Consider the following 12,420-nt stretch of genomic DNA (forward strand, 5'->3'; position numbering starts at 1 on the left):
GCCTCACGGCACGACCTGTGTCTCTGTATGCCATGAGGCGAAGCTGCTCATGCAAACCCTGTTTCAGTCTATCAGGTTTCGAGGCTTTTAGGCTGGCCTGGCCCATCTGGCATTTTCCAGACATCAACATATTTGACGGATCATTTTTAAAGAAAAGTGGAGAAGGATTACATGAATATTAAATTGTGAGTTTAAATATCTACTCAAAAAAAATCTACATTTTTGCAATAAAAATACCTGAGCAACATATATATGTGCCACTATTAATACCCAGGGGTGCCGACAAAAGGTGGCCGGGCACCAGTAAAATGGAGGGCATGAAAACAAATAAACAAGAGGGAGAGCGATGACAGGCTGCTGCTGCAGCTGTCTCTCCCCCTAGCTCAGCACACAGCACTGAGTATGTAACGTGTACTGAGCTGGGGAGAGAGGCTGCAGAGGCTGCCATCTCTCTCCCCACTGCCCAGCTCCCTGCAATGGGGGAGGGGGGAAGCGGGATCCGGGACCCTTCAGCAGACACAAGCCCGGGTAAGAAGTACCCGCTCCCACCTCCTCTTGACACCACTAATAATACTGACGCTAGGTTACACTAACTTCGTAGTATAGATTTTAAGCTTGCAAGCAGGGCCCTTCTACCATTTGACTGTCTGTAGCTACCCAGTTTATTTTATCCCTATTTCGCTGTATTACAAACTGTTAATAAATAAATAGTATGCAATGATTCAGGACATATGCACTAAGCAACTAATGTTAAACAATACAGACGAATACTGTAAATTGTTACTTCTGGGATTATAATTGCATATGACCGTTATGCATAAATCTACCACTGGACCTGTCTCTGCCTAATGGGTGTGTGTGTGTGTGTGTATGTGTGTGTGTGTGTGTGTGTGGGGGGGGGGGGGGGGGGGGGCAATTAGGTGGCATAGAGAAATGAGTTTCCCCACCTCTGCATGACCACTTTAAGCCCCTAAAAAATTTCACCAACATTGACCCCTACCCTGCAACAGTGTGCTCAGTGGCACATTCTGCACCATCCTAGTTACAGAACTGGTTATTTGCAATCTACTGACTGTACAGTGTAGCAATGGTTTGTTAGTACGCCGGTTAAAAATAATTGCTACCTTATAGCAATGAAATACATTGGTGAGATTATAAACTGGCAATTCTAGTCCTCTTCATTGTGAGTACAGACATGGTTTATGAACTTTGGCATTTGTTCTGTATACAAACTTAGCCTGCAAATTGCATTGTGGCACTATAGTCTGTGGAGAGTAGGAAAGAATCAGATCGATTGCAGATGAGACTTTTTACCCATGGGTGTCAACCTTTGCTTCAATACTTTGACACAAGAGAAATGAGGAACTGATTTAAACATCACTGGTGCCAACAGTAAGTGTGATTTATGTGCTGATATAATGATACATTGTTTTTTACTGCTCTCAGTCTAATTGATTTTTTATGGATGTCATCTATTACTGGAAAATAATGACATTAGAATAGACTTCGCAGCAGTTACATCTTTCTTTGTTCTTCTAAATATTGGAATTCATGTAGTTTACAGGTTTTATAATAGCATAGTGTATGCAGCGGCAAACGCAGGATTTATAATGAGGGGGTTTCCTTGTGTGTGCACTGTGGTACTAAATTACACAATTTGAGGGAGGGGTCGCTGGGACTGATGTGGGGCCCCTGCTAAATGTGGGAGGCTTGCCCACCCTTCTGGGGGGCTGGGAAGGGGATCCGATTTTCGGGACCCTTCCGGCCATTCCGAGAGGATAGGTAAGTATAATTTCATGCTGTCAGCATCCCGGCGGTCAGGATGCCGATTCTCAGTATGCCTACATTGGCATCACTGCCCGCAATCCGATAAAGAAATAGGCTGCACTCACGGCTTTGGTGTAAAAAAAACGTGTTATATTGGTCACATTAAAAACCTGATGTCTTTTCAAGGTGTGAACAGCAACATAGCAATAATCGTACCTTAAATAGGTTGAAAGAAGTGCATTCATACATGGTCAGGACCGGCATCTCCTGTCTGTGCGGCGTCCATGAGGCACTTCTGGTGTCAGCATCCTGATCGCTTCCGGGGTCATGCTACGGGAGAACATGCATGCACACTGTTTGGCAGTTGCTATGGCTTCCTTGAGTGAGCCACTTCTGGTGTCCTGTTGCCATGGTTCTTCCCTTAAGTCGCATGCAGGGGGCTGCTGTCAAACAGTGTGTATGCACGTTCTCCCCTAACATGATCCTGGAAGCGATGGGGATGCTGACACCGGAAGCTCCCCACTGACGTCGCACAGATGAGAGATGCTGGGACCCACCTCTGTATGAATGCACTTCATTCAATCTATTTCAGGTATGATTAAGAGGCTAAAAACGTCGGGTTTTCAATGTGACCAATATCACAAAGTTTTTTACACCAAAGCCGTGAGTGCCGCTTATTTTTTTTATTGAATTACATACAGTATATCATGTTTTTATATATTAACAGTTTCTTATTTAGCGCAGCATATTCCATTGTGTTTTATACTGTGTATATATATATATATATATATATATATATATATATATATATATATATATATATATATATATATATATAGAAAACAAAGGACTGCAAAATAGGTATGACTCGTGAGCACGGCCCAGAAATGATTTAGGGACAGAGGGCCAGATTCTCTAAGCTTCAAAAGTGATAAAATAAAGAGTGATAAACAGCCAGCCATTCAGCTCCTTCCTGACATTTTTCAAACACAGTCTGTGACATGGCAGGTAGGAGCTGATTGGCTGGCTGTTTATCACTCTCCATTTTATCACTTTTGAAGCTTAGAGAATCTAGCCCTTATCAAGCTTCAAAAAGTCCCGTTATCAAGCCTGTACCTGCCATTTTTCAAACCCAGCTGTTTGTCACTTTCCACTTTATCACTTTTTACTTGATACATATGGCACAAAAACTAATATTGGAAATGTAACTATCCCCAAATTTCTAAAAGTCTCAACATAGGGGTGAAGCAAATGCACAGCAGTGATGTTTAAACAGCTTTTGAAATGTAATGTAAATAAATAGCACCTACCTAATACTACTCATGCTGCCAGTCTCTGACCCCAGTTTGCATCTTTCTAGTTGGCTAGCAACAATCTGACGTTCAGCCTCGAGTTCTCGTGTTAGTCTTTCAAATTGCAGCTCCTAAAAAATAAAAACATTCAATATATAAAATATATTAATATATTTACATATGTAATGGAATTACTAGAAAAATCAGCACTTAACGGACTAGTACAGAAACAACAATTTGACATTTTGAAAGCCACAAAGACATTTGTGTTCTACAGTTATTATTTCTTTTTGTATATTTGTTAGAAATGATTTATACAATGTTCTGGTTTATTTTTTTGAGATGCCAACAAACCATGCCTTTTACAGTGCTTACTTTAACGAAAATGTGTCAAGCATTTCAGAAAATCCGACTTTTTGTTATATCAATTGATGCATAATGTATGCATTTTCCTAGGATAAGCCTACTGTAATGTAACATTAAGTGAATATAAAATGACCTCCTGATTTAGGGCCCCATTCAGACTCAATTGCGGTTTTGCAAAACTTTTCAAAATTGCGACTGCAAACTGTAGTGTGTGCTTTTATGAATTCTCACTTAAATTCATGGGCTTATTAAAATAATGAATTGCTCCAAAATATTGAGATTAATTAAAACTGTAAAATACTTGTAGATAAATATGTATCTCTCACATAAAATTCACAATAGCAACATCATTTCTATGTAGCTCTATCGGAGTGCAAACAGGGAACTCTGCAGACCCCTCCACTACCTATGTTGCCTTTAGTGCGCACATACAACCTTTGGGGGTATACAATCCCACCAGTAACAGTCCGAATTGTTGAGCATTTGTTTTTCTCGTTTGGCTCGACATGAATATTTAACTCGACAAGTCGAGTTCTCGCCTATTCAAACTGTAATTTCAATCCCACCAGTAACAGTCCGAATTGTCGAGCATTTGTTTTTCTCATTTTGCTTGACAGGAAAATGTAGCTTGACAAGTCGAGTTCTCCCCTATTGTTGATGACGATGTCTGATCACAAGAAGTTCAAAGAGGAAAGTGGCAACTGTGTCATAGATAGGCTCCATTTTTATAGTCAATTATAATAAAGTAGATATCTTGTTAAAAACAAAAATTCTCCTATAAAAACCGGTATCTTCCTGAAGTCTCAGTACAGGAGTGAGAGCTCTGAGGTAAACAGAGTGCATTTTTGGGAGAAGTAAACAAAAAGATGGCAACAACAAACATTGAATCCTGGGTAATTCTGCCCCAGCATAGATACAGTGGACCTAAACATAGGCGTTTGATCAAACCAGGAGTAGACACAAATAGACATGTATACAGAAGACTTTCAATGGGCAAAATCCAGCACAGTGAACATGAAATGTGAGCAGAAAAAAGTGAATAATTCTTATATGGCATATGGAATAATTTAAACAAATGCATAATAATACAAGCTGAAAACTGCTGCTGACAAGGGAATAATGGAATAAAGCATATGACAGAAAGAATTGTCGTTACATTTGAGGGAAGAATGATTTCAAACAGTCAAGGTCAGGTGTACTCTTTGACATTGAATAGGCTGCAGGAATTATCTTGACAGATTTTACCCAAAATTCGAGAAACGTTCAACTCGACAGTCGAGGAAACCGAAAACCAAATCAGGCAAGCTCTGCTCGACAAGACGAGAAAACTAGACAATGAATAGGCGACCTCATAAAATACCAACCTCTCGTCGAGAAAACAACAAAGCTCGCCAAAAATAACAAGCTTGACAGACATTAAATACCCCCCTCAGTGACAGCACTATTAGGCAGTTTTCTTAAATGATAGACAACAGCAAGTAATGGTATCCAAGAGTCCATTGCTTAGAGTTGAGTGCAATTGCCCCTCAGCCATTCTATGTTTTTTGTCCTACAAAGCCACACAGATAAGTTTATTGCAGCACTACCTCAGAGATACAAATCATGTGAAGCTACACGATTCTGCAGAATTTCACATATTAATAAATATGCCTCTAGATCGTCTGAAGTCCACATTTTCTTCAGGATCTGTTGTGCCCATTGTTTGGGTCACTAATTGTAACATCTGCTCCTCTGTCTTTTGACGTGAAGCTAGCAGATTTACAAAAGTTTGGAAAAATGACACCATGTTTATAGCAGATGCAGAATAAATACACCCATTTTGGAGTTTTTAAATAAGTTAAATGCCAGTTTGCATAATCAAATAGGTTTTTAGTACTCCAGACAAAAACACAGTTTTTTTCTCTTTCCAGCAATGCATGGGTTAAACAGAACACAGGGAAGAAAAAAACCAAACTTGTTTAGTTTGAACTTCCGGGTACGGCGCTCACCAAACACGAAAATAAACTAAATTTACTGTATGCCAACATAGATAGTTCATACCCCTACTATCCACGTTGGCATAGAGCTGCCGCCGTGAAACTAAACAAGTATAAAAAAAACTATAGATCTACATTAGTTAGAGAATTAGTTTAAGTTGCTATTTCCTTCTTATATAGTAAAGAGCTATTTATTTATACATTTATTCTTACACAAAGACACTGGACTGGAATTAGTGCACTGGTATTAGTGCACTCTCGCCCTACTGCGCATGTGCAGATTTACAGAAAAATGGTGCAATGGCAAATTTACCAGCAGTTTTCACATCATTGCTGCTGCTGTCACCGGACTCAGGAGGGTAAGTATTAAAATAATGGGTGGAGCGTGTGAGGTATGGGCCCCCCTGGGACTCAGGGGCCCATGTGTACTGCGTACACTGCACCCATTTTAAACACCTAGAGAATTTGACATACATTGGGGGAATTTACTAAAGGAAATTTGTAAAAAATAGGTGTATTTGTATCCAGAAATACACTTATTTTTGACATTTACTATCCCGAAAATACGGCAATTCGTATTCGTATTGATGTGCTATCAATACAAATACGAATTGCCGTATTTTCGTGATAGTAAATGTCAAAAATAAGTGTATTTCTGGATACAAATACACCTATTTTTTTACAAATTGCCTTTAGGAAATTTCCCCCATTGAATTTGATTTCACTGGTTATACTCATTTGATCTAAACAATCACTTCATTAATGTAGAAGGATTAGGGGGGGTATAACAGCATTTGCTACAGGTAATACTGGTGTGGTTTAAATGGTCAACAGTGGAAGAAAAAGTAGTGTAGAGCGCCAGAGGGATTGAATTTCCCTGAACTTAAATAAATAAAAATTTGATCAATTGGGTATCACAAAATAAAAATACATTTAATTATCAATTGAAACATATTCAAGGTAAATATACATGATAAAAAATTAGTTATTGCACTTATATGAGATGGCATTCAGTAAACCACTTGTCAGAGAACTTCTCTGACAAGTGGTTTACTGAATGCCATCTCATATAAGTGCAATAACTAATTTTTTATCATGTATATTTACCTTGAATATGTTTCAATTGATAATTAAATGTATTTTTATTTTGTGATACCCAATTGATCAAATTTTTATTTATTTGAGTTCAGGGAAATTCAATCCCTCTGGTGCTCTACACTACTTTTTCTTCCTTGTGTACCCACCTCAGGGGACTGAACCCCCCCTACGTGTGAGCAGCCACACAACACACCCCATCTCCCCAGCGCCTTTTATCACCTGGTGGTGATTCAAAATTTTCTCCTTAAATGGTCAACAGTGTCTAGATCGACAGTCAGTAGATTGATCATGAAGGGTTGACAGGCACAAGGCTGACAAAACAAGAGTCGACACAAACAAAAGGTCAACACAAGGAAAAGGTCCATATGCCAATGTTTGACACATGAAATGGTCAACACGAGTTTTTCATGTTTTGTGTCAATGTTGACATCTGCCGACATGGGCCCCCAATTAGTGTAACATGTATCCACGCTTGGCTCATTTTGCTCACCATGCTTCAGGCAAGCAAAATCATGTGGATCTTAAAGTCCACGTGGATCTTAAAGCATGAAAAAGTCCAAATTTAGAAAAACACATGTTGATCTTTCATGTATTAACCATTGACATGTCAACCTTTTGCTTGTGTCAACCTTTTGTCAATATCAATCTAGTGCATATCGACCATTTGTCCATCCACCAATAATGGTCGACATATTGACTGTTGACCTATCAACCGGACCCATGCAATATCGGTGTAGATTCCTCCAGGCCCAGAGCTATATTAGTGTCACTCTAGTTTTATTTCAATGTTATGTTTTTTTTGTTTGAATCAGAGTGCAGGCAGTTACATCTGCATATGGCTCCTGTAGTCATCAGTAGAATACACATGCAACTGGGGACACTTTTGGGTTGTAGGCAGGCATCTCAGGCGCATCTCATATTGTTACTTGGCAGCAATGGGGTGTTGGTGTGTGCGATGTGTAGCATAGGCATGTTGCTTCATGTGTGTTGCAGGATATTCAGAGATGTTTTATATGCTGAGGACCACCCCTTACAGCCACATCTCCTGCTCTGAAGATAGAGCTTTATAAATGCATGTTCATGTTGATGGTAACTACTTTCTCCAGCATAGGGATGGAGTGGTGCAATTGTATAGATTGCATCACCCAATGGCTTGTAAATTGCAATGACCACTTAACCTGCAATCAATCTCTTAGCTTCTAAAGTAATTCTAATTGTAATTCTATACAGCGCATCTGCTGCGCTATATTAGAAACTGTAAATAAATATAGTAAAATTATTAGGTAGTTTGGAAATAGGTTAAAATATAAATATACATATTTCAGTCCCATGTGGTATAAAGCATATGAGTAGTTTCAAACCCACCTGTTGTGTTATTTTGTTATGCTGTGTACACACGGTACAATTTGTCATTCGATTTTGACTATATAGTCAAAATCGAATCAGGATTGCATTGACATCGAATGTAGATAGAACATGTCTTTAAGCTTTGTATCCTGATTCGATGCCAAAGCGCGCTCCTGTTCAGCTGAAATCGAAAAGTGGAAATCGAATAGACAGTGCAGCAATGCCTATATAGTGCATATCGAATGTAGACAGCATGAATTATATGTAAAAAGTACAGAGTTAGCAAAGATTGCATAGCAATCAAATTTTAAGTCGAATAGCAAAGGAAACCATTACAGTACAAAATGTGTCTTTATTTTAAACAAAGAGTTTTCATTAATAGTTGCTATACTTGTTGTGATTGGTTTTTATGTGTACATGGAACTTGGAAATACCACTAATTGGTGACTAATTAGTAATTACAAGTTATGCACCTCAGTCATCATTTTTCTCCTTCAACATCCATTTCTAATATCGGAGAGACAAATGTCTAGAGAACTGTCATTTCTCTTTCCATTTTTTAAATGACATCTGGATTGGCTTCACTGAGGGCTTAATTAAATAATTTCCATCATAAAGGTGATTCTGTCATTGCATATGTTGTCTTGACACTATTATTGGTTATTTAGGGTTTGCAATGGTAGCTAGCTATTTAAATAATGTATGTCTTATTTGTGTCTTGGATGTAAATCTTCTTACAGCTTGCTTGAATAATTGTGACAAAGCTTTAAAAGCCATTGAACAATCTTATATTGATATTCCCAGGTTCTTCTTCCTCACTATTAGCACCACTTGGCACAAAACCACATGTGCATTATACATAGTAATTACCAAATGTCACTTCAACTTCAAAGGCATTGTCACTGATGTCTACAGGCACAGATTGCTTGCTACTCATTACAGTTTTATTGATTTGCAAAGAGGCTGAATCACCAGTATCATTAGCCACCAACTATTAATTACTTAATTTCTATTGAAACTGACAATTTCTATTTCTCAAAATATAAACATTATTTTGAGTACTCTTAGCACATTTTCCTTACTGTATCACAATTTCATAATAGTGATAACAGGAGCATTATTAATGGGGGTTTCCTGTTGCCCAGAAACCCCCCACAAACACCACCCAATCTCCCAATTGCTTGATTTTGCCTGTATTGCAAACCTTGAAAGAAGCTTCCATAAAAATTAATCAAATTTTAGGATTTGGTTGGTATTTTTTTGTCTGGGATTGAACTTATTTTTGGCCTGGTTTTTAAAGTTGTAAAGGTTTGTAGTTATATATCAAAAATGGAAAATGATAAGGGTTTGGGCAAATGTGTATGAAAGTGAAATGCATGAGGATGGTAATATTAGACATAAAAAATGACAATTAAGCCCCTCTCTAGAAAGCCTGTGCTTGCTCCTAGATAAGGGATGCCATGCTTAAAGGTGCCCATAGATGGTGCAATAATTGCCCATGTATTTTGCCATTTTTAATTAAAAACACAACACATATAGTACAAATCGCACCATGTTCACAGCAACAAATTGCACACTGTTTTAGCGATTTGAACTAGATGCAATTTAATCTGGTTCAAAATGCATCAAGTGCAGCATGTGTGGGCACCTTCAGTACTGTTTGGTGATCTTGACAGTCCCTATTTAACATGATTAAAGTGATTTCAGTTAAATTTTACTTCAATTAACCATTTTCAAATCTTCTTTCATTATTGCATGTCCTCATCCTGTTTCATGTAAATAGCAGTCACAATAAATATAAAATATATTTCAATTTAACAATAAAAAAAATAGATTTAAGATTGGTTAACAGACTGAAAGCATGAACAGCAACTAATATAGTATTTGATTAAAGAAAGCGTTTATATAAAAGGCAATATACTGGAACAATTGACAAATGTAAATTCCTAACAATTTTAGCCATCTATTGTGATATTCTCTTAGATGAAAATGATTTATACAGTAGAGGAGGCTATTTTCTGTAAAATATTTTTGGTAAAATAAGGTGTTTAGAAAACAGCTTGGATTGCAATTTGTTTACAGTATTTAAAATAATTTAAAACGAACCTACTGCGAATATCCAACTTTGAATAATGTTAATTGATCCCTACAGACTATTACTCTTCACATTAAATATGTGGATACTTATGTAATATCTGGACTCCCGTTTTTCTTATGAGACCGCGTCCGCTCGCCACGCTTCGGGCACGGTGGCTCGCTGCGCTCGCCACACTATATAAAATCAACTCCGTGCGTAGTTGGATAGTAGGGGTATGAAAAAATGAGGTGCATTAAACATGGGAGTCCAGATAATACATAAGTACCAATATGTGTATTACACTATGGCCCTTATTCAGATCTGATCGCAGTACACATTTGTTCTCAAAATGGGCAAAACAATGTGCACTGCAGGTGGGGCAGATGTGACATGTATAGAGAGAGTTAGATTGGCAGCATTATTTTATTTCTGTAGGGTAAATACTTGCTGCATTATTTTTACACTGCAATTTAGATTTCAGTTTTAACACACCTCACTCAAATCTAACTCTCTCTGCACATGTTACATCTGCAAGAAAAATACAGGTCAGTAGGTTTCCTATATGTGAATGGTGTGTTCCACTTGTTGGTGTTGTGATTTGTGTGAAGATACACTCATCTTAAAGAAACCTTTATGCGAACTTAGGGACCAGTTCCCAGGTCAGTCATGTCATTCACTGCCATGTATGCGGATTTATTGATAAAGTGGGATAGATTGGATAAAGAAAACGCTATGTGCATATAGGGACCTACACTCAGGTCAGTGTGGTCCAATTGAAACCCTCTGAAGTCCCAGAAAAACCTGTGAAAACAGAGAGGATACCTACCTATAAACTATTATTCACGATTTAAATCAGTGCCGGGTTACTATCCATTTTTTTCATCCAGTGTATAGAGAGGAGTGGTGCTCCTTGGACAAGAAACTAGGCAGCAGATTTGGGAACCCAGTGAAGCTGGGAAATTTTTCTTGTACATGTTGCATCTGCCCCACCTGCAGTGCATATGGTTTTTCCCATTTTGAAACAAAATTTGTACTGCAATCAGAGCTGAATAAGGGCCTATGTAAGACAGGCATGTCCAAACATTGGCACTCCAGCTGTTGTGAAACTACACTTCCCAGAATGCACTGCACATAGTTTTAGCATTCCCTAACAGCAAAACTATGGCAATGGGTTCCCTAACAGCTGCAGGGCCATAGTTTGGACATGGCTGATGTAAGAGGTATAGCCTGACCAATTTTTACATTGTAGAAAATGATAATAAAGTTAGTCAATTATTTAAACTGCAATACTGCATGGGGATTGGATAGATTAATCCAGATCAATGAGAATTTAGCAGATCAGTGAAGCTTTTAGGTTAATTGTCCGGTCTATATATCTGGAGTGGAGGGATCAGAGCAGATTGCTCTTCGCAACCAGGACTCCTCCTCATAGGAAAGGAAGAGGGTTCAGGAACAAATGCCATCTGACCACGGCAATATTCTCTGTGATCAAGCTCCAAAACTGTTGTATTTTCTGATCTTGATGAATTTGGGTTGCCATACTAGTGGATGTGGACCGCGGGCCAGACCAGGACTGCAAGGTAAGCAGGAGATCTCCATAATATCTCCAGTGCTACCTTTATAATGAATCGTCCAGGCAATTAACACAATTAAGCAATGATGGATAGACCCCAATGTGAGCGGGTTGGGATCATTTGGTCTATTGCATTATGGTAGAAAGTCATTAGGTCGAATCCATTAGGTCAACATGCTAAAAGGTCGACATGATTCTAGGTCGACATGGGAAAAGGTCGACATGATTCTAGGTCGAAAGGTCATTAGTTCGACAGGTCATTAGTTCGACAAGGTCATTAGTTCGACATTGTCTATGTCGACATTCACAAGGTCGACATGGGGTTTTTCACTGTTTTTTTACCTGAATGTCAACACAGTCGACATGGACACAGTTTAAAGTGCACTGCATCCCCTCGCATCGCTCGCTGCGCTCGCTATGCGTCGGGCACGGTGCCTCGCTACGCTCGGCACACTATTTTATTCTCCCACCACGCCCTAGTGGATGGTAGGGCATGAAATACCGCCTGTCGGCACATGTTGGCTCAAAAAACAGTGAAAAACTCCATGTCGACCTTGTGAATGTCGACATAGACAATGTCGAACTAATGACCTTGTCGAACTAATGACCTGTCGAACTAATGACCTTTCGAACTAGAATCATGTCGACCTTTTCCCATGTTGACCTAGAGTCATGTCGACCTTTTAGCATGTCGACCTAATGGATTCGACCTAATGACTGTCGACCATAATGCAGTAGACCAAATGACCGCATCCCATGTGAGCTCATGGTGGGGATTTAGATAGTCAAAATAACTTGGCTGATGTTTTAGTGTTTATTATTTTTCTTTATTTTAGAACATTCAACAAATTAAGGATTTTGCAATAAAGTTATATTAAGCAATTGATCAGGGATATATTGGAAGTGTGGATTCACTTTTGCCCA

The 12,420-nt window shown here is 38.6% G+C and overlaps 1 protein-coding gene across 9 annotated transcripts in view; it reads right to left on the bottom strand.

The window, feature by feature from the left end:
- The window catches only part of CTNND2 (catenin delta 2), a 444,220-nt gene that overhangs the window by 319,939 nt on the left and 111,861 nt on the right, over positions 1–12,420 (bottom strand). For all 9 annotated transcript variants that reach the window (XM_083188240.1, XM_083188245.1, XM_083188239.1 and 6 more), the window contains exon 3: positions 3,078–3,190. In XM_083188240.1, the coding sequence (XP_083044366.1) occupies positions 3,078–3,190 (113 nt within the window). The remainder of the gene's footprint in view (positions 1–3,077; positions 3,191–12,420) is intronic.

This window comes from Crinia signifera, chromosome 5 (genome assembly GCF_055691185.1).
Source record: "Crinia signifera chromosome 5, ASM5569118v1, whole genome shotgun sequence".
Classification (NCBI taxonomy): domain Eukaryota; kingdom Metazoa; phylum Chordata; class Amphibia; order Anura; family Myobatrachidae; genus Crinia; species Crinia signifera.